Source organism: Lynx rufus, unplaced genomic scaffold (assembly GCF_022079265.1).
Source record: "Lynx rufus isolate CCGP_SWC_20201006 ecotype Redwood Valley unplaced genomic scaffold, mLynRuf1.p SCAF_19, whole genome shotgun sequence".
In the NCBI taxonomy this organism is placed as follows: Eukaryota; Metazoa; Chordata; class Mammalia; order Carnivora; family Felidae; genus Lynx; species Lynx rufus.
Genome location: NW_025814833.1, coordinates 597,368 through 619,117, shown reverse-complemented (window position 1 = coordinate 619,117; position 21,750 = coordinate 597,368). Strand labels below are relative to the sequence as shown.

The 21,750-nt window shown below is 44.9% G+C and overlaps 2 protein-coding genes across 2 annotated transcripts; one reads left to right on the top strand and one right to left on the bottom strand.

Moving 5' to 3' along the window:
• Positions 1 to 4,917: 4,917 nt before the first annotated feature.
• ZCCHC18 (zinc finger CCHC-type containing 18) lies at positions 4,918 to 6,130 on the bottom strand. The gene is given in 3 exon segments (XM_053722189.1): positions 4,918 to 5,708; positions 5,711 to 5,941; positions 5,944 to 6,130. Coding segments are annotated over 3 exon segments (1,209 nt in total).
• A 1,795-nt stretch (positions 6,131 to 7,925) lies between these two features.
• SLC25A53 (solute carrier family 25 member 53) lies at positions 7,926 to 18,698 on the top strand. The gene is made up of 2 exons (XM_047081980.1): positions 7,926 to 8,004; positions 16,174 to 18,698. Exon 2 carries the CDS (start codon positions 16,206 to 16,208, stop codon positions 17,124 to 17,126), a length of 921 nt encoding a protein of 306 aa, XP_046937936.1. The 5' UTR covers positions 7,926 to 8,004; positions 16,174 to 16,205; the 3' UTR covers positions 17,127 to 18,698.
• The last annotated feature ends 3,052 nt before the right edge of the window (positions 18,699 to 21,750 follow it).

The window sequence follows — 21,750 nt, the reverse complement described above, 5'->3', positions numbered from 1 at the left end:
GTGTTTCCAGTTGAGGAGGTTGGTTGTAAAGAAAGGTTGATAATACATCATGGAATGGCTGGCTGGACGGTTCCATCCTCATTCTGTCTTTCAGGCTCTTGTCTCCCTTACAGGCATTTGGAGAGTGTTAGGTCTGGGTCTGGGGTGCGGTCTGGCTGCTGGCCCTTGTCTCCCGGGGAGGGTTCTCTCAGTGCAGGAGGTGAGGAGAGATGGGCAGCAGTGGCAGCAGAGGAGAGACAGATGGGGGAGGAGTTTCAAGCTCAGGGGCATGAGGGAGGGAGCCTGGTGAGTCATAAGGTGGCAGAAAGACGGGATCTTCCTCCAGGTGTCATGCAAACACTAGGGGAGTGGTTGAGTTTCTTCTTTGGCTCCCTGGGTGAATCTCCGGATAAAGCTGCTAAAACCTTTGCCTGACTCTGCTTGCTATGGATGAGTTGCACCTAAGACAGAGGATTTCAGGCAATTTCAAGTCAGGAGTCGATGTATGGAAATTTATCAGGGGTGACCTGGGTTCCCATTGATTATCAGCCAAACCCGCTGCACTACTTGAGCATCTAATGTCTGTTCTGGGGGCCATCCTACATTCAATATGGGCCATTCTAGTTCACAAAAGGTCCTTAACTTCCTGGGTGTCATTTTCACCTTGTAATCGCCTGAAAATCCCTTTTTAAAATTTTTGAGCGTGACCTCTAAAATTGTAGGCTTACTCTGTTTTGATCCCATTATTAATTCCTTTCTCGTGTTTGGTGTCAGGGAAACAGACAAAGGGAGGGTATCCCCTCGGATGCCCTCAGGACCAACCAGATACTCCATTGGTCATGTTCCCAAGGGAAACTTTAGGTGAGGCTTGGCCGTAGCAGACTCAGCTTTGTGACTTGCGATCGGAGTCTAATCTGATGCCACCCTGGACCGTATGCCTTTCACTGAGACTCAGGAGAGCCCACTCAGACTCCGTAGAATTTTGGGACCTTAAGGGTGCCTGTCCGTGGAGCCACAAACTCGAACTCAAGTGGCAAGCCTGGCCAAGCCACACATTCTCTCTCTCTCTCTCTGTCTCACACACACACACACACACACACACACACACACACCAGAGTCTATTACATTCCCTCCTGTAAGATTTTCTACCTGTGAGACCACTAAGGTCTCCGGGAAGTGATCAGGTCCCCCCCTTCCACCCTTTTGGTTGGGCCTGACTACTTTGGTGCCCCAGCCTTACCGGTTCTCACTTCAGGTCCAGGTCCTCACCTACCAGGTCTCTTTGAGTCCAGCAGGAACGACAGAACACGGCCAGCCCCAGGTGACTGAACAGGGGACTGCCAAAATTCAGTTAGGACATGCCTTCTCCTTTATGATTCCTTGCTCCTTGCTCCGTCACAGCCTAGCCATTCTTCCAAACCAGTGGCAACAATGGGCCAGCGCGGTTAGGTTTCTCAGTCAAGGAACCAAATATGTTATGGAACCAGGCTGGAACGGTGGCAGAAAAACCAAGCAGCACTCAGAGATCTTGGTGGATCGGAGATTTAGTTAACACCGGAGGGCTCAGAGGAGATGGTTTCTCCAAAGATCTTAGCGCCAAATGCAAGTGGGAAGGGTAATTTATAGTTGTCAGCTTCCATATCTGTGGTGGGTTTTCGTGCGCGCGGCAAACAGGGCAAGAAGAACCCAGAAGAAGGGTCTCTAAGCTAGAGACCAGAGCTTGTTTTAGTCCCGTCGGCCATCTTTGGCGCAGTACTTTTTTCATTTCTCCAACAATTGCTGTTATGAAAGGATCAGGAAGAGAAAGAAAATTTAACAAAAGAGACTGAGAGGTAGGCACCGAAAAGATCTGAGGGAAACTTTGAGATAGGGGTGTCATAGAAAGCAAGGGAAAATAGTATCTAGAAGAAGAGGGATAATGCACAAGAAGGTCATGCAAAGGCTAGTTTCTCCTGACAAAAGATTCATTTCATCTCTTAGCAATTCATGAGAGTGAAGGGAGAAGGGGAAAAATAATCTCAAATAAAGGGTACCAGGCACAAAATTCTCTAAAAGCCTTATTTTGGTTAATCCCCTTAGTTTGATCTGAATTCCCAGGTCCCTCAGGGAAGATACATATGTCCTGAATACTGGAAAAGCAAATGCTACACAAAGTAAAATAAAGGATCAGGTTTGTGTCATTTTGGTGAAATAAAAACTCAGACAATTTTAGGTTTACAGGACAAAGAAGATGATGAGGGAAGGAAGTAATGGGGATTAATCAGAACAGTTTTACAAAGCAGTTGTCTGTACTGAACTCCCAAGCTAAGGCCAGTGAAAAGGAGGGCAGTGGTAGGTGTTGTATTTATTTTTCTTTTTACCCTACCTGGTTCCAGAAAGAAATTATGACAGCATAAACTTTTTATTTGGGTAAATTATTCAACAAGCATTTATAGAGTAAAAATGAGAAAAAGTGAGCAGAAAAAGAAAGGATACATTAATCTAGGATAGATAAACGGGCAGATCCCTTCCAAGGGTAGATGTAGAGAAGAGTAGGGAGGAATAAAAGACTATAAACCAAGAGTCAGGGAATATTGGTGGGCCCCTATGGCTTTGGGGGCCTGAGTGGAACTCAGGGGATAGGGGTCTCTTTTGATGCTAGAAAGATGGAGGTGGCTACCAGGGGCCCAGAATTGTCCTAGAGGGATGCAAGAAGTGGGCCTCATGAGCCTTTGCTCCTGGCCAGTTCTCAGCTAGAGGGTCCAAGGCAGAAGGGCCCTCCCAGTCTCCTTCTGGCCATGGGGTTAAGGAGGTGAAGCTGAAGGCAAACACAGGGTGCTAAGGGGAGGGGAGGGGTGCTGGCAGAGCACAGGAGGCTGAGCCTCCACACCCGTCCATAGAGAGAGAGTATGTGGCTGGGGGAGAGGAGAGGTGGGTTGAAAGGTCGGATTAAGGGGTCAGGGACAAAGCAGGAGCAAGAAGCCAGGGAGGAGCTGATGGGGATGATTCTGGAAGGAGAAGCACTTCATGGCAGGGTCTGGGTATGGCAGTCCGGGGAAGGCTGCAGTGGGCTTCTTGCAGTGCCTGGCTTCTACCCCTCCCCAGAGGCCTGAGCCTGCACCCCTTTGTCCCTGTTGAGGGGCTGTTAACTGCTAGCATAATTAGAGCCCCAATACCCTTCTTCCCTCAGGACCACACAGCCCAGGGTTCTGTGTGAAACCTCCAGAGTCTGCCATTCCTACCAGTCTAGATGTGAATCCCCTGCCCAGTCAAGGTGGCCTCCCCTCCTCTCCCTGTCTTCTCCTCCCCCCAATCTCTACAGCTCTATGCTTCCTCTCCTCCACACACTACCTTCCACCGTGCCACACTCTGTCCTCTCAGCCATATTTCCTTCCTCACAAACCCCCTCAGGTCTGTATTCATTCCACTCTATCCCCTGATTTAAATTAAAACATCCCCTATCAACCTTGTCTTGCTCACAAGGATAGGAACTGATATACCTACAAAGAACAGGGAGACCCTTATGGACAGAGGGTCATTTTTTATCACTCTCCAATGTGAGGCCATGAGATGGGGCAGGAATAGGTGTCCAGGAAGGTCCTTCCGTGATCTCTCTTTCCTATTGATGTCCTCAGTTCTAAAAGGGTATATGGAGGGGTGCCTGGGTGGCTTAGTAGGTTAAGCATCTGCCTCTCTTAGTACATGAAACCAAGCCCCATGTTAAGCTCTGAGCTGACCGCATAGAGCCTGCTTGGGGTTCTCTCTCTTCCCCTCCCCACTCAAAATAAATAAACACTAAAAAATAAAAAGAGTATGTGGGCTTTCTAATTCCCATGTATTTTCATATTCCCTGGCACCCAGATTCCTTTACATCCTTCCTTGGGTATTCCCATTTGTTGGATCAGAACAAGGTTAGCTTAGAGTCCTTGGGCTGCTGTCCTCTACAATGTAGCCAGGGGAAGCTTGGGAGGTGCTGAGGTTCCTGGTACTAAATTCTGATGAGTAGCTGCTTTCTCAGTACTGAGGGAAGAAGCATAGGGTAGTGTCAGCCCAAAGGACAGTCTTATTGGTGCCACCAGGTATTGTCCAGAAGAAGCAGTAGCAGCAGTCTAAGGAATCTACCCAGGAGAGGGAGAGCACTCCTTCCCAAAGTGAACAGGAATGGAACCCCTGAGATACCCATTTCCCATTTTTCTCCCAACCCTTGTCCATGATCACTTTTCTCAGGATGCATTAGGGAAGAAAGCATTGGGATATTATTAACTAGTGGGTGCAGATCTGACCCTGACCTAGGACCAGGTCAGTTGTGATAAGGGGCTTTTGGGGAGATATTCAGCCCATTTCAGCTTCCCTTTTCCTCATCTGTAAGTGAGGCTGGTAAAAAACTCCATTTCACAATATGACCCCACCCCCATTAGAGCTTCTATGTTTGGTTCTTATTTTTTTTTCTTCTATATTCCTAAAAGTTACATCACACACAGAGACATTGAACTTGATGCTTGTATATATTCATTGACATAGAACTCCACAACATATATTTGTTTGCTGAAAAATACACAGTATAGAACAGAACTTACCTTTGATCACTTTTATCTATACATACCTGTACACAGTTATAGGGAAATATCTAGAAGGACATTTATCAAAGGGCTCACAATGTTTATATAATGATGGAGAGTTTCAGGTAATTTGTATTTTTTGTATATTCGTTCATTTTGTGAAGGTTTAACAGAGTAACACTTCTTTCATAAGAAGAATAAAGTCACCAAGGAAATGGACACAGGCAGAGAACAGACCCTTAGCAGGGACAGAGGGCAGGCCATCCTCTCCACTTTGATGGTATCCAAGACCTCTCCAGTGCAAAATAAAGCCAATTTGTGGATTAATTAATGCAGATAGAAGTCTACCCACTCTCATTTTCCCATCTGAATACAGTAAAGGATTCACTTAGGGCTGGGTCTAGCACCTTACTAGAGGCCCAGAGAGGTCATTGTGTCTGCTAGGGACTTCTTTTGACCTCTCCTTTTCTGTATGTGTCAGCTCCTGCAGAATGATGATCAGATTCTCAAACACCTCAGCCTTGTTGCTCTCACTGTCACAGGTTTCCTTTGAGTGGCCCTCCTCACCGCAATATGAACAGAAGACCGTGTATTTTCGCTTCCTGGCTCTACGCATATCCCCAGGACCATCATTCTTATACCCAGAACCCCCACTGGTAGAAGGAGATTGAGCCACAGAACTGCTGGAAGAATCAATAACCACTATTTGATCCAGACATCTGGTCCTGCCTCTGAGAGGAGGGACATCCATGGATGTAAGTGGAGGGTCCTGAGACTCAACTAGGATCACATCCTCATTTGAGTCATCAAGAGTATCATCTACCTTTATCACATTGCAGTCATCATTGCTGATTGCTATTGGCTGAAAGCCCTGAAATGCCATGTGGCTTGCTGCCCTCTCCAAGATTAGCCCAGACCTTTTGAGTCTCTTTGGTTTCATAAAAGTGTCATTCCAATCCCCTTCCTCCCTTATCACCTTGATTAACTCCAAAAAATTAGGACGATGCTCTTGATCATTTGCATACATCCTAAGAAGATGTTTCAGCTTAAAATGCAGGTCCATATTCAGCTCAGCTCCTAAAAGTAGCTGGTGCAGGCAAGTCTGGTTTGCATCTTTCTGAGCTATGATCCCTGCGTGAATAGCATTCTGAAGCTGCACTTCTAAAAGAATCACATAAAGGGAGGCTTTCTCCCTTGTGCCTACAGAGTGTTAAAAAATTTACCATGGGCAGCGACACTGCTTTCAGACTCCCCAAACACCAATTTCATTGCCCACAAGAAATCAGCCACTCTTAGATTGGGGTTGGCAGCCTGGAACAAACGCATGACCTCCCTGGCAGGGCCCCTAAAGGTTTTCATCAAGCACTTGAGCTTTTCCTCCTCAGACATACTCCAATTGGGCAGGACCCCATTGACTTGGATCAGTTTTCAAAGGTTTCTTCCCCTTGGGCTGGCACCACTCTCCCTGAGAACAATTTCACATTTCTTTCTGCCATGTTGACACTTAAAGGACTAAGACTCCTCCCCAGAGACCTCAAAATTGAATGGGCCCAAGGTGGCCAGGGTGTGTTTTGCCTCTGGCTGTTACCCACACATGCAATGATGCTAGCCATGATGGTGGATGATCTTCTATCTGAATATAACAAGATGCTCCGGCTTTTCAGAAAAGCCTAATCTGTATGAGGAATCCCCAAAGCAATGTTCCCAGGCTCTGCTTTCCTTGTATCTCAATAGGGATTGTAAAGAAAAGGGGGAAGAAAAGGTCAGTAAGTAGTAGATTGCAGGGAAGTGGTCTGCAGTCGCTCTACTTTCATGAACACCCTACAATACATTTTATATTTGCTAACTGACCTAAAAATATGCTGCAGGAGACTGGCTATTACAACTTTCTGGAGATACTGGATGTCTTTGTGCTAGCAGGGTACTTTTCAGAGCTACATCCATCACTCCTTTAAGTCCTACAGGAGGGAGGGCAACTGTTGCTTTGAATTCTAGGTGAAATTGTGTGTGGGGCTGTTACTGGGTTCTCAAAATAGAGTGCAAAGGTCTAAGTCTCATAGATTTGTGATAATAAATAAGATATCCATTAAAATAATTGTGTGTTAATCATACTCAAATAAAAAAAAATGTAAAGATATCCCTTAAACTCACTTCTCGGATCTCAACCACAGCCCCTTCTCAAAGTCCCGCACCCCTTATTTCTTGGATTATAAAACATAAGCTAGGAAACAAGTGCACGCCTTTATTTCACTTCCAGCCTCTGCAACAGGTGCCCTCCTGAGAAAGCTCGCCATCGGAGTAGGTCGACCTCTGTCCACTGGGGGTTGCAGATCCCAGCCCTGACTTCGGTCCACTGGGGGTTGCAGATCCCAGCCCTGAGGACGTCAAGACTGCGTGGTCGGGGAGGGCCAGACAGAGAAGGAGGAGTCAAGTGCAGCCTCATCCCTCATTCTTCATCCCACTCCCTCTCCCCCCTCCCCCCCCACCTCCGCTGTAGCCAGACGGAAAATTCTATCTCCCACCTTCAGACAGAAAACTCCCTCTTCTACCTTCTGAATACAAGCCAAAGCAAACCTTCCCATTACTTTTCCCTGGGAAATCGTTGGCCTGCCAGCTCTGCAATCAGCCGCAAAGAATTCAAGTTCTGATTTGGCTTTGATGGCCTGGCACGGAGAAAAGGAATAAGAGTTGGACATGCACACCCACATATATTCCTCCCCGGGAAGAGATGGGGATATGCAAAAGGAGTTCAAAGCAGACAGTTTGTGATTCTCTTCCCCTTGTCCCTCCCTTACCACCCTTTGAAAATGCCCCCCCCCTTTCAATTCAGGCAAATCCTACCCATTTGGCAGCTTCCAGCAAAACCCCACCTCCTCCCTTAGCTAGCGGGGCCAAGGGAGTGCTCCTTCCCTGCCTCGCAGTTCTTGATTCCCTAAGTGGTGAGCCGCCCGGTACTAGTGGAGCTTCCCCTTCCTCTCTCCTCTCGGGGCAATCGCGCCCCCCCCCCGCGTTTTATTATTTTTTTTACCTGTGCTCTGCTGGTGGGCAGCGGATGCTTCGTCTTGGACAGCTGTGGATGTCTCCTCCCAGTCTCCGCGGCCTTGCATGGGGATGCTTCTTCGACCTCAGAGCGAACCGGTGCTGCCCAACGGAGCTGCTCCACAGGGCAGACCGGTAAGTGGTAGCTAAGCCTAGGCAGCACGGTTCCCAAGGCAGCCGCGGCCGCCCCCGCCCACCCACTGGGTCCTCCCATCAGCCGCCGCTAAGGTTAGCCTCTGCCCATTGACACAAAAGAGCTTGATGAGCGGGGCGGCGCGGCCAATCAGCGGAGCGCGGGGGCAGCCTCCTCTCTCAGTCTACGGCCCTGAGGCCATTGCTAGCAAAAGGGGGGAGCCGACCAGCAGGGGCTGCGGCACACGGGCGACAGAGCCAGCGAGGTGTCAAGTGCAGCTCGGACGCACGGACCGGGCCGATTTGCATTTTACCCGTGAGTTTGCTGCTTTCCCCCTTGCTTTCTTTCTCCCTCTCCCCTCCAACTCAACTCTCCTCCCTCTGCGCTTTGAGACCGGATGCCTTAAACACGAGGTGGGACAGAAATCAAGTGAACAATAAGAGTTCCTCACCTTTGTATAGGGGGAAGGGGAGAAAGGATTTACTGAGCGCTTTCTGCGTGCGAATGTGCTGGCACAGACATCTCATTTATTCTCAGCAGCCCTGTGAAGGAGGTAGTGGTGTGCCTGTTTAACAGAGAGAGAGAGAGAGAGAGAGAGAGAGAGAGAGATCTTCAGCACTCAACCAGTATGGTTAGGAAGTGCAGAGCTAAGCGCTCACACCCAAGTCAACAAGTCTGATTTCAAAGGCTACCCCCTGTAAATACTCTCTACTCTTTGAGGGTTGGTGGAGAAAAGCCAAAGTGGAGATGTGAGGGCCCATTTGGAACTATATAGAATTAGTGAGCAAGGACTATTATCTTCATTGTACAGATAGGGAAACAGAGAGGTCAGGCGTCTTGCCCAGCATCACACAGCAAATAAATTTCAGCATCCGATTTTGCATCCAAGTCTGTTGTTCTTTTTTTTTTTTAAATATATTCTTCCTATCTGCTTTTTTTTTTTTCAACGTTTATTTATTTTTGGGACAGAGAGAGACAGAGCATGAACGGGGGAGGGGCAGAGAGAGAGGGAGACACAGAATCGGAAACAGGCTCCAGGCTCTGAGCCATCAGCCCAGAGCCTGACACGGGGCTCAAACTCCCGGACCGCGAGATCGTGACCTGGCTGAAGTCGGACGCTTAACCGACTGCGCCACCCAGGCGCCCCCCAAGTCTGTTGTTCTAATGCCAACTATTTGCCTAGCTGACCTGCCTAGACAGTATGTTTACATCGGTGGTCTCAAACCACCAGGAGTCTTGGTGTGATAGTAGTGTTCAGTGAGAGGGGGAGGGGAGGGAGTGGGGTGGGGGAGTGGGGTAGGGGAAGAGGTAGGCAACTTTTACAGTACCCACTATAGAAAAGAGGAAACTAAGGCACTTTTCTTTCTCATTCTACACTATACTTTATACTACAATAAGCTGCTTGTTTATTTAAAAAAATAAAACATTATTTCTACAGCTTATGAGCTCAAAGGAAACAAGGCTCAGAGAAGTGAGATGACTTGCCCGAAATTACAAGGTGAAGCCAAAATTTGGACCAAATCTCTCTGACACCAGAAACTATGCTTTTAACCAAAGTATGGGTACAAGACTGGTTGCCTCAGAATCATTTTGGCGAGCTTGTTAGAAAGGCATATTCCTTAGCTCCACCTCTGGGAGATTCAGATTTGCTAGGACTAGGGGTGGGGAGTGTGATTTATATTTTTAACTAGTGCTGTGGTTAATTCTGAGGTGTAGAGAAGTTTATGAATCACTGCTGAAGACACCACATCATGCTGAGGGTAATAAGTAAATGGCCTGGTGCCAATGTATCTGGCCCACAGCACATCTGTCATGAAATGTAACCCCACTGAGCAGAGGTTCCTACCCAGGGTTCCTTATGAAATTGTCTGCAAAGAATTTGGACTCTGTATATTTTTCTGAGTTCTTAGTTTTGTAGATTTTTCAAGATAAGTTTGTGGCCCAGAAATGGTTAAGAATCATTCCCCTATAATCTTTCTTAATAACATCTTTCAACTTGTACTTCAGGAAGAAGTGTGAGAAATGAAACAGTTTGACCTAACCGCTGATCCACAGCTCTCTACCGCTGATACAGCTCTTTCATTTCCTGGCTTGAGGACAGGTTGCTAGGTTGCCCTTCTGTGAGCTCTTGAGGGGACCTCTCCTTTGCTGTATTTGGCATCACTGGCCCCAGAGAAAGAATAACTCCATGGAAACGGCATGCAAGGCTATGCTGGTCATGCAGGGCCACCAGCTTGAATGGGCTGTGAGGCCAGTGGCTGGGAAACCTTCTCTATATTCTAGGACTTCTCATTCTTGGAGAGCAGGTCTTACTTTCCTTATATAAATTGTGGCTAGGAGGCCCCTGTGGGGCTTGTTCTTGACTCCTGATGTTTAGAAGCAAATGAACAATCTAATGCCCTTCCACGACTATTGTTGGGTTCATCTTCAACATGCCAAGATATTTCACCTGCTCCTTTCTGCCCTCTTATTTACAAACCCAATACCTAGGGTTCTTTGAAGTAAACAGTTCAAATTTGGAAATGAGGACTTTCATCTGAGGGACCTTTCTCTTGTGGATGGAACAGTGTGGAAGGGGTTGTGGAGGCTGGAGGGTATGGGAGGTAGAGAGAAGGCTGACCTCACCCAGTCAGCAGTGATGCTGGCAGTAGCTCTTAGGCTTCTTGAGACTTTTGCTTCTGCTCCCCAATACCATGAAATCGACCCTGTGTCACAGCAGATTCTGTGTTTAAATTGTCTTCACTGCCAACTTAGGTGATCTGCAGGTGGACCTGGTGGGGATGGGATCATATAGGAGAAATAGATTCTAGAACTCTGACCAAAAAAGTGAGAAGAAATGAATTATGTAAAGGTGTCTAGATTGGGCCCTTAAAACTAAGCTAAGGTCTCTTCCAGCAAGGCTGGGAGGAGGATTTGCTAAACTGGCTCCAGTTGGATATAGAGTATCCCTTACCTCTGGCCTCATGTGTGGGAGTGTGTTCCAATTCATGGCTCTGATGAGACCACATTTTCCAATTTCAACAAAGAAACCTTAAAAGTCTGAAGGTTAGGGAGATAAAGCTTTTCAGCTGAAACAGTAATAGCTTCCCTGGCTGCCTGCCTCCTCTGTGCCAGGAACTTTCCATCTGTTATCTTTACATTTAAGCTTCTCAGCAGCCATATTAGACAGTCATTGTTATCCCATTTTGCAGATAGGGAACCTGAGTTTCAGGGAAATTAAGTAACTTATATAAGGCCACACAACTAGTAAGTGGAGTTACTGGGACTTCAGCCCCCTCAGGGCTGTCACACTTTAAAGCCCATGAACAACTTTGCTGTCTCCCAAACAAGCAATTTAAAATGCACTCTGCAAGGGCACCTGGGTGGCTCAGCTCACTCAGTTAAGCATCTGACTCTTGCTTGGATCAGGTCATGATGTCATTGTTTGTGGGCTCCATCTGGCTCTGTGCTGGCTGTGTGGAGTTTGCTTGGGATTCTCTCTCCCTCTCTCTCTGCCTGTTCCATGCTCCTGCTCCCTGTCTCTCCCTGTCTTTGCCTCCCTCCCTCCCTCTCTCTCCCTCTCAAAATAAATGAAATAGACATTAATAAAATAAAATAAAATCTACTCTGCAGATGACCCAGTGCATTAGACTGATTTCAGCTTTTAGAAGAAGTGTAGTTGTAATCTAATCTTTATTTCTGGGATCTTTTTTTTTATAATGAAACTAGTAATATAATTTAGAGAGCAATTTATATACTGAGTACTGTGTTAAGAGTGTTATATACTTCCTCTCATGCAAGCTTCATGATGATAATTTTAAAGATACTAATACTGAAGCTCAAAAAAGTGAAGAGACTTGGCCAAGGTCATAAAGCTAGGAAGTGACATGGTGAAATTCACACCCAGATCTGTTTGACTCCAGAGCCTGTGTCTTTATGCTATAACACTTTTCAGTGGGGAAAACAAATATGACCTTTTTTTTCTAAATCCACTCCTGTCAGCCACAGCTCTATCTCCTTCCCACGGCCTGCATCCAGAACTGTGCACCATTCATATTTTTAGGCCTCTGTGCCTTAGGCCTCTTCCTCAGCATAGAATGCCTGCCATCACTCCTTCACCTAATGAAATCCTGGTCATTGGTTAAGGATCAAGTCAAATGCCCCTCATGAGAGAAATTTCTTCCCTGCTCCCTGTCCCAGATAGAATAAATTGCTCTTGTCTTTCTGCTCTTACCTTGATTAGTGTACCCTTAATTTTGCCTTCCAGTATAGTTTAGTTCATTGTTGACCTGTCTCCCCGACTATATTCCCGAGCCCTTGAAGGCAGGTACCAAGTCCTATTCACCTCTAGCTTCACAGTAATTTATCCACAGTGATTTAGTACACAATCAGTACATGTTTGTGAGCTGAACAAAGACTGACTGAGGGAGACCCTGCATGAACAAATAAATGAGGGGCTGGATTCTGGGGTGATCACAGTCCAGGGTGATTCCCCTGGACTCGACTGGCCAGGGGAGTCTGGAATCCCCTGGGCTCACTTTATTAGGCTTTAAACATAGGAGACACATCATGAGGTATAGGGAATAACTACTCAAGACTGACTCCAGACACATTCTATGGTCTGTACTTTGAAATTCATGTCAAGGGGCCAGAACAGTTTATAGAACATCTTTGCATTCACAGAAGAAAGGTCTTCTCTGCCTCATATATGAACACAGGATTTGTTCCACCATACCTCTTTATCTGGTTCTGGCTGACCTGATCTTGCAGGAGTATATGCTCTATGGAGACAGATGGCGAAGTCAGGAAGCATCTCTCTATTTTTTTTAATACATTTTATTGAGGTCACCATGATATGGATGCTTAACCACTTTCTCCCATTTTGTTTTATTAATCTTTGCAACAATCTTTTGAGGTAGGTCTATTGTTGCTATTTAATGGCTAAAGAAACAGATTGAGTATAGTGTCTTGTCTAAGGTCATATAACTAAGTGGTAGAGACAGAATTCGGTTTCTTTTTTTAATGTTTATTTTTAAGAGAGAAAGAGAGGTGGGGTAGGGAGAGAGAGGAGGCAGAGAGAGAGAGAGAGAGGGAGATAGAGGATCTGGAGCAGGCTCTGTGCTGACATCAGAGAGCCTGATGGCGAGGCTGGAACTCATACATCACAAGATCATGACCTGAGCTGAAGTCCGACGGTTAACTGACTGAGCCACCCCAGGCACCTCCAGAATTCAATTTCTGATCTGTCTGCTCCCAAAGCCTGGCATCATAATGAGAGAATACATGGGAAAAAATGTGGATTTTCCTTCTCCCCTATAAAATAGGAAGAATTAAATTTATAAAATGATGAATTAGATATTTAAGCTAAGGTGTTTCTAAATTATTGTTCACCTTTAATTCCTGAAAATGACTGACAAAATTGGCAGAAGGAATTGGGGATGGAAAAGCACAATTCTGCTATCAAATATTGGCCCTAATTCCTCCATGTCAGCCCCCAGTGACGTGCACAATATGAGAATGCCTAGAGAGCATTTCACCCTATCAGCTGATTGTATTTTATTATTTTATTTTACTTTATTTTATTTTATTTTATTTTATTTTATTTTATTTTATTTTATTTTCAAGAGAGTGAGGGTGAAAGTGAGCAAGGGGCAGAGAGGGAGAGAGAAAGAATCAATCCCATGAGGAGCAGAGAGAGAGAGAGGGAGAGAGAAGAGGGGCTCATGCTCACCGGAAGCAGGGCTCATGTTCACCCAATGAGAGGCTTAAACTCATGAGCTGTGAAATCATGACCTGAGCCAAAGTCAGATGCTGAACTGACTGAGCCACCCAGGCACCCCATTCCATCAGTTCTGTTATAACTGAGATGGATCAGACTCCAAGATGTCAATGAATTTCTAAAGGTCATACAGGAAGATAATAATAGACTGGCACTTAGAATGCTAGTCTGCCAAATCCTAGCCCAGTTTTTCCCCTATGTCAGCCTGCCTTATGCAGTCAGTCAACACATGTTTATGGGTAACTCAGGAAAATGTGGGTAAGAAGTGGAACATCACTGCACTTTGAAATAGAATAGGGTGCAAACATTTCCCTCATTAACTGTCCTTATTTAGATGCAGGTAAGACTTGGGGTAGAAGTTCCTTAGTAGTATATTTGGGGGGTGTTGGGGGTACCTGTGGCTTTGGAGGTATGAATGGAGCTCTTGGTGGCCTGGAGTTGGGGGAGGCGTCCTTTTGGTTCTAGAGAGATGGAGGTGGCTACCAGGGGCCCAGAATTGTCCTAGAGGGATGCAAGAAGTGGGCCTCATGAGCCTTTGCTCCTGGCCAGTTCTCAGCTAGAGGGTCCAAGGCAGAAGGGCCCTCCCAGTCTCCTTCTGGCCATGGGGTTAAGGAGGTGAAGCTGAAGGCAAACACAGGGTGCTAAGGGGAGAGGAGGGGTGCTGGCAGAGCACAGGAGGCTGAGCCTCCACACCCGTCCATAGAGAGAGAGTATGTGGCTGGGGGAGAGGAGAGGTGGGTTGAAAGGTCGGATTAAGGGGTCAGGGACAAAGCAGGAGCAAGAAGCCAGGGAGGAGCTGATGGGGATGATTCTGGGAAGGAGAAGCACTTCATGGCAGGGTCTGGGTATGGCAGTCCAGGGAAGGCTGCAGTGGGCTTCTTGCAGTGCCTGGCTTCTACCCCTCCCCAGAGGCCTGAGCCTGCACCCCTTTGTCCCTGTTGAGGGGCTGTTAACTGCTAGCATAATTAGAGCCCCAATACCCTTCTTCCCTCAGGACCACACAGCCCAGGGTTCTGTGTGAAACCTCCAGAGTCTGCCATTCCTACCAGTCTAGATGTGAATCCCCTGCCCAGTCAAGGTGGCCTCCCCTCCTCTCCCTGTCTTCTCCTCCCCCCAATCTCTACAGCTCTATGCTTCCTCTCCTCCACACACTACCTTCCACCGTGCCACACTCTGTCCTCTCAGCCATATTTCCTTCCTCACAAACCCCCTCAGGGTCTCAGATCTACGCTGAGCATTCATTTCTTCTTGGTCCTGAGTTTCCTTCATGTGTCCTGGATCCCAGTTGCGTCTCATCTACCCCATCAGCTCCCAGCCATTTCTGCGGTGGGATCAGTAGTTTGGTGCCCTTGTACTGTCTTTCCTCTAGTACATTGATTCTGAACTAGTGGTGATTTTGCTTCCCAGGGGACATATGGCAATGTCTGGAGATAATTATATTATTGCTGGATTGATCCCACCTTGTGCTGCTGGCATTCAGTGAGTGGAGGCCAGGATGCTGCTAAACGTTCTATAATGCACAGGACAGACACCTACAACAAAGAATTGTCTGGTCAAAAATGTCACATGTGTCAAGGCTGAAAATCCCTGCTCTATTATATAGCTACAGGTCTGCAAGGATAGGCTTGGAAATTGCCAGGTATAGAGATTTTTGGTGCTGACCTTCCAGGAACAGCTACTCTCTCTGTTCCTCAGGTGGGTGGGGGCAGGGCATTGCTAATGAAACAGTTACAACAGTGTTAGGAATCTGCAGGCAGAGAGATGAGGGAGATTCCCCACTCCCCAGATTTACTACCAGCTTTTAGAGAAAGTATTGGAATACAACTTCTGAATGCCTTTCTGCTTCTTTGAGATAGTACCACTTTTTGGAAAGAGAATAGCAACTTATTGTAGCAGTTTACCAAATGCAAAATTTCATGTGGTGAAAGTTGAATGCAATATGTTTTGGAGCCCTGTTTTCCCAATTTTATTTTCTTCAATCACAAACCTTCTTTGAATATTAGAATATTTGATTTATTGGTAAACCACTGCACAGGTGACTCTGTTCAGAAAAAAAAAAAACTTGGCTTTTTTTTAATGCTTATTTTGAGAGAGAAAGAGAGAGCACAAGAGGAGAAGGGGCAGAGAGAGAGAGAGGGAGAGAGAGAATCCTAAGCAGTCTCCACTGTGCTGTTAGTGTGGAGCCTGGTGGGGCTGCATCTCACGAACTGTGAGATCATGACCACAGCTGAAATCAAGAGTCAGACACTTGGGGCACCTGGGTGGCTCATTCGGTTGAATGTCTGACCTTGGCTCAGGTCATGATCTCCTGGTTCTGTGGGTTCGAGCCCCATAGCAGCAGGCCTGGGCTCGGTGCTTACAGGATGGAGCCTGCTTTGGATCCTCAGTTCCCCACCCCACCCCCGACCCTTCCCTGTTTTCTCTCTCTCTCTCAAAAATAAATAAACATTAAAAAAATAGTTCCAATTTCTCTACATTCTCACCAACACTTAAAAAAAAAGAAGAGGAGTTGGAAGCTTAACTGGTTGAGCCACCTAGGTGCTCCAACACTTCCTTTGTTTTAATTTGAGGCTGATGAACGATTTCTTAAGAAATATTTCTCAGAAACTCACCCAAAGTGTTGCTTGTTTCCTTAGAGCTAAGTTTCTTGGGACTCTGTAAGTAACAAAAATGCCACCAACAGAGTTAAGTGGTCAGTAACCTCTTTTTTTTCCCACTCTTGCCAGTTTTCTTCCATCCGCACCCAGTTGTCTTCAGCATGGCAGAACAGAACCACTCTCCTAGAAAGGAACTTCAGCACAGGACACGAGCAGAGTCTCCAGGAAAGAAAAGCTGGCATTCCCAGGCCTATGCCCTTGGGGCCATTTCCAACTTTATGTCTACTTTTCTGACCTTCCCTATCTATAAGGTTGTGTTCCGTCAACAGATACATGCTATGGTGGTGTCAGAGGCTGTGCGACAGCTTTGGCATGAAGGCCCTCAATACTTCTACCGGGGAATATACCCACCTCTTCTCTCCAAGACATTGCAAGGGACTCTACTGTTTGGGACTTATGATAGCCTGCTGTGTTCTCTCTCCCCTATTGGGCCACACTCACTGGGACACCGCTGGACTGCAGGGCTCATGTCTGGTGTGGTGGAGGCTGTGGCACTGAGCCCCTTTGAAAGGGTGCAAAATGTGCTCCAGGATGGTCGCAAGCAAGCTCGCTTCCCCAGCACCTTCAGCATTCTCAAGGAATTCAACTCTTATGGGCTTTGGGGGCGGCTGTCACTGGGCTACTATCGTGGTTTCTGGCCTGTCCTTCTCAGGAACAGCCTGGGGAGTGCTCTGTATTTTTCCTTCAAAGACCCCATCCAGGATGGCTTGGCAGAGCAAGGCCTGCCCCATTGGGTTCCTGCCTTAGTGTCTGGGAGTGTCAATGGAACAATCACCTGCCTAGTTCTGTATCCTTTGATTGTGCTGGTGGCCAATATGCAGTCCCATATTGGCTGGCAAAGAATGCCAAGCCTATGGGCCTCTGCCCAGGATGTGTGGGACACTCGGGGCCGAAAGGTGTTCCTCATCTACCGTGGTGGCTCCCTGGTCATCCTAAGGTCCAGCGTGACATGGGGCCTCACTACTGCTATCCATGACTTCCTGCAGAGGAGATATCATTCCAGGAAAGAGCTGAAAGACTGACTAACTGTAGAAAGTCTGGCCATGGCAACTTTGTTATCCTAAGCCTTCCCAGTTGGTCTAAATAGCTTACATCTTTGGCTTGGTTACCTAATGCAACAACTGTTTAGCATCTTTGAACTGCGAGTGCATGGGAGAAGTTGTCAACCACCAGCCTGTTGGGAAAAGACAAAGCCCAACAGGGTTCCTTGGCCAGAAAAAAGAAAGTCACCCCAGTCCATCCACAGCTTCAACAGCCTCAGACCCAGGAGGCCCTTAAAAAAGCTTGTGACCCAGGTGAAATGTCATTCCTTTAAAGAATTCCTTGACAATAAGAGTAAAACTTTAAAAGATGACCTTAGTTAGGCACTGTGAGTTCTGGGACCCCTCCAGTTGTCCTTTGGACTAAACTTAGTGGAGGACCAGATACTCCAATTTCAAAGAACTATGCTTGACTTAGGATGCAGATTCCATAGAACATCTCAGATGACTGCATTTTCATGATATTGTTCACTACCCCTGCCACCATCACTCTCACTTCTCAGGGCTGTAGGTTCTTGTTTCAGTCAGGCTGGCATTTGCGGCTGGAAATCCTAAATTAGGCTTGCCTCAACTGATCAGATGTCATAAGAACTGATGGGGCTGGATATAGGGGTGGGAAGAAGTATTGTCACTTATGTCGCTAGATGGAAGGAATAGACTTTGAGGGAAGAGATTTAGGTCATGAGAAAAATTTACTATAGATTGCTTGGTATTATCTGCCAGTATATTTTTGATAGCAGGGCAATAACACTGCCTAGAAACCACTTGAATTTCCCTAATAAATCTGGAAGTGAAATGACCATATCTCTTCACAAATAATTGCATATTTTATTGTGTGGATAAATACAGTTACAGTGACATAAATATTAGAAATCTTAGCCTGTAGTTCAAAGCTATTCAAAATATGGTCTCCATATAACTTGCAGCATTTTATCACACCACTACCACTTACATAGATCCCATACAACCAGCCAAACTGAACTATTGTTCTCTCCCCCAAAATGCCATGAACTTTCCCATGGCAGTGCTTTGGCCCACACTATTTCTCCACCTGCAGTATCTGTTCCCCACATGCTAGTCTGCCAAAACCCTTCCAGGTCCTCAAAGCCTAGCTCACATGCCACCTTCTCTGTGGAGACTCTTCTGATTTCCCATAACTGAATGTTACATTAGTCTCTAGTGATGCCCCTTTCCAATAACACTTCATACATGGCACTGATTCCATTATGTCACTGATCTCATGGTGCCCTGTGTTCTTCTTGATGTTCTTCAATACCTCCTACTAGACTGTAAAACTCCTTGAAAGCAGGAATTCTTGTATGCATTTTAAAATCTCCCATTGTGCCTAGGTGCTCAATAATGTTGGCTGATTACCGAATTGATTGTCAAGCTGTGATATGATCTTTATCCTCAGGGTGCTGTCCCTTGTACATGAAAATGATGTTATTGACTCACTGTCAGCAAGACACATACCTTTGAGGTGTGATTTTGTTTTCTTTTATTAGTGGATTTAGTTTTGTGCTAATGATAATGCTGCTGCTGATAATAATAATAAATGACTATTAACTAGAACATTTGATGAGTTTGTGTTATTGATGGCATGTTTGCTATTAGCAACACCACAGGAACTAAAATTTCGCAAACAGAAACACATTGCATAACTATCCCATTCATTTCAACTCCAGAATTTTGAAGATTTCCAAGATGACATATGTTGCAGTTTTCCCCTTGGAGATAATATCATGATAGTGACCTCCACTTGCACCTCCTTACCTAACTGAATTTGTCATTTAAAATGACCTACTTATAGATCCTAGCAGTGAGAATTCCTCACTTAACATCATAGAAATTAAAGATACAGCAGTAGGCAGTATGAGATCAGAGAGCATTTGCCAGCAAGGTTAACAGAAAATGGGTGGTCCAAAAGAGCTGTGGATGAGTTCCCACATCTGATCCTTGTGCAGATTTGGATGGGGTTGGACAGTGCTCTGCTGGTGGATTTAAGGGCAGGGAACATGGGGTCTGTACAAGGAAAGGAAAAATAGAACAGCAGCTAGTGATATTTCAGCATAGTTATATCTATGTATTCCTTCTAACTCTCAGAAGGAACAAAATATTTCTTAAAAATTTGTAACTTAGCTTATAGCTTTTTTTTTTTGAGATAGGGCACAAGTGAGCGAGGGGCAGAGAGAGAGAGAGAAAGGAAGAGAGAGAAATGGGGCTTACCTGATGTGGGGCTCCAGCTCATAGACCATGAGATCATGACCTGAGCCAAAGTCAGATGGACTGAGCCACACAGGCACCCCTATAGCTTTTTTTTTTTTAATTTTTAAGTTTACTTATTTATTGTGACAGAGACAAGTCAGCACAAATAGGGGAGGGACAGAGAGAGAGAGAGGGAGACAGAATCCCAAGCAGGCTCCACACCGTCAGCATGGAGCCTGACATGGGGCTCGAACCCATGAAACTGTGAGATCATGACCCGAGCCGAAACCAAGAGCTGGACGCTCAACCAACTGATCCACCTAGGCGCCCCTATAACTTTGGTTTTTAAGCTGAAAAGGAGATAAACTACTGTATTCCCCCACGTTTTAATCCAAGAGATGCATTTATTACCAAGTACAATGTCGATTTCCACTTATGTCACTGTGTCAGTTCATGTCCCTTTATTCATTTTAACTTATTTAGAAGTTTCAAACTTCTTGAAACTGTAATTTCAAACTCATAGAAAAGTTGCTAGTGTAAGTCAAGTTTAAAGAACACGCATATACCCTTTATTCAAATTCCCCTGTTGACATTTTAGCCCATTTGCTTTACTGAACATTCATTCTCTACCTACACACACACACACACACACACACACACACACACACACACAGTATTTTTCCGTGAACTACCCAGAGTTGCAATTTTAATATTTCTTTATTCAATATTTGTAGATTCAAATTTTCAAAGACTGTGTTTTAACTCTATGACAGTGGCACAGTTACTATATAGACGATCCCCAAATTAACAGTGATTCAGCTTAGGATTTTTTGACTTTATGATGGTGTGAAAGCAATAGGTATTCAGTAGAAACTGCACTTTGAATTTTGAATGTTGATCTTTTCCAGGCTAGTGATGTGTGGTAGATACTAGTGTGAGCTGGGCAGCAGCAAAGAGTTGAGGCTCCCAGTCAGCCACAAGATCATGAAGGTAAGCAATTAATACACTGACAACCATTCTGTACCCACACAGCCATTATATTTCTAACTTTCAGTTCAGTATTCAACAAATTACATGAGGTATTCGACATTTTATTACAAAATAGGCTTTGCGTTAGATGATTTTTTCTAGCTGTAAGCTAATGTGAGTGTTCACGTTTAAGGTAGGCTAGGCTAGGCTATGATGTTCAGTAGGCACGGTGTATTAAATACATTTTTGACATAAGATATTTTCAGCTTATGATGGGTTGATCAGGATGTAACTCCATGCTGAGGAATAGCTATAGAATATTAGAAAATGAAAGTTCATGGCATATTTTAAAGTTACATTGGTGGCAATTGTTTAAATGTACTATATTTGTCTTTATAGAAACTTTGGATTTACATTGTGTTAATAATTGAAGCTATGCAATTCTAATATTAACGTGAATTTACAACTAAAGCATGTTATAATTTAAATAATTGATTTTTACAAATTGCTTCATTTAAGAACCTAAGCAAAATTATATATCTTTTCCCATTTTAAGTCTTCTGAGCAAAGTTTAAGAGTGTAATAGTTTTCTAGTAATTTAAATTTTTTTCATCATTATTTTTGAGACAGAGACAGAGAAAGCATGTAGTGGGGAAGGGGCAGAGAGAGACGGGGATAGAGGCTGAAGCGGGCTCTGTGCTGACACCAGAGAGCCAATGCAAGGCTTGAACTAAGGAACTGTGAGATCATGACCTGGGCAGAAGAAGCCAGACACTTAACTGACTGAGCCACCCAGCCATGCCCCAGGAATTTTAAATATCCATATTTAGTTTTGTGATGTAAATGTGGTTATATTCTCTGACATTTAAAAAATGACTTTTGGATTTGAGATAAACCAGGAGGTAATAAATACCTATGTATGTTTAAAACTCATAAAATGTAGAATTTAGTGCTAAAGTTGCTTAGTATAAAAAGTTGAAAGAAAAAGAATAAAAATCTCCATATGAGCCCTGTATATCTTTGTCTAAATATAAACTATATCAGGTTTTCTAAAGCTCAAGGTGAAATAAGAACTAATATATTACTATTATTGTTATATGGTTTATTAAGACTTCAGTTTGCTCTTAAAATTTATTTTTAAACATTATATAGTATTATAATTTAACTACATTTTTGTAACAACTGCATATAGTATAGTATATTAAAGATAATAAAATAATGTTCCATATGAGAGAAAAAGCAGCATAATAAATCAGGAAAAAAGTGAGAAGTGTTCATAAATAAATAAATAAGTACTATATTTCCATATATTCTCCCATTTCTGTTTCTTTCATACCACCTTTTTTTTCCTCAAATCTTCAACACTTCCTCACCCCTCCTGAATCGTAGTTGTTGACCTTGCTTTCCATTTTATTAAGAAAAGAGAAGCATT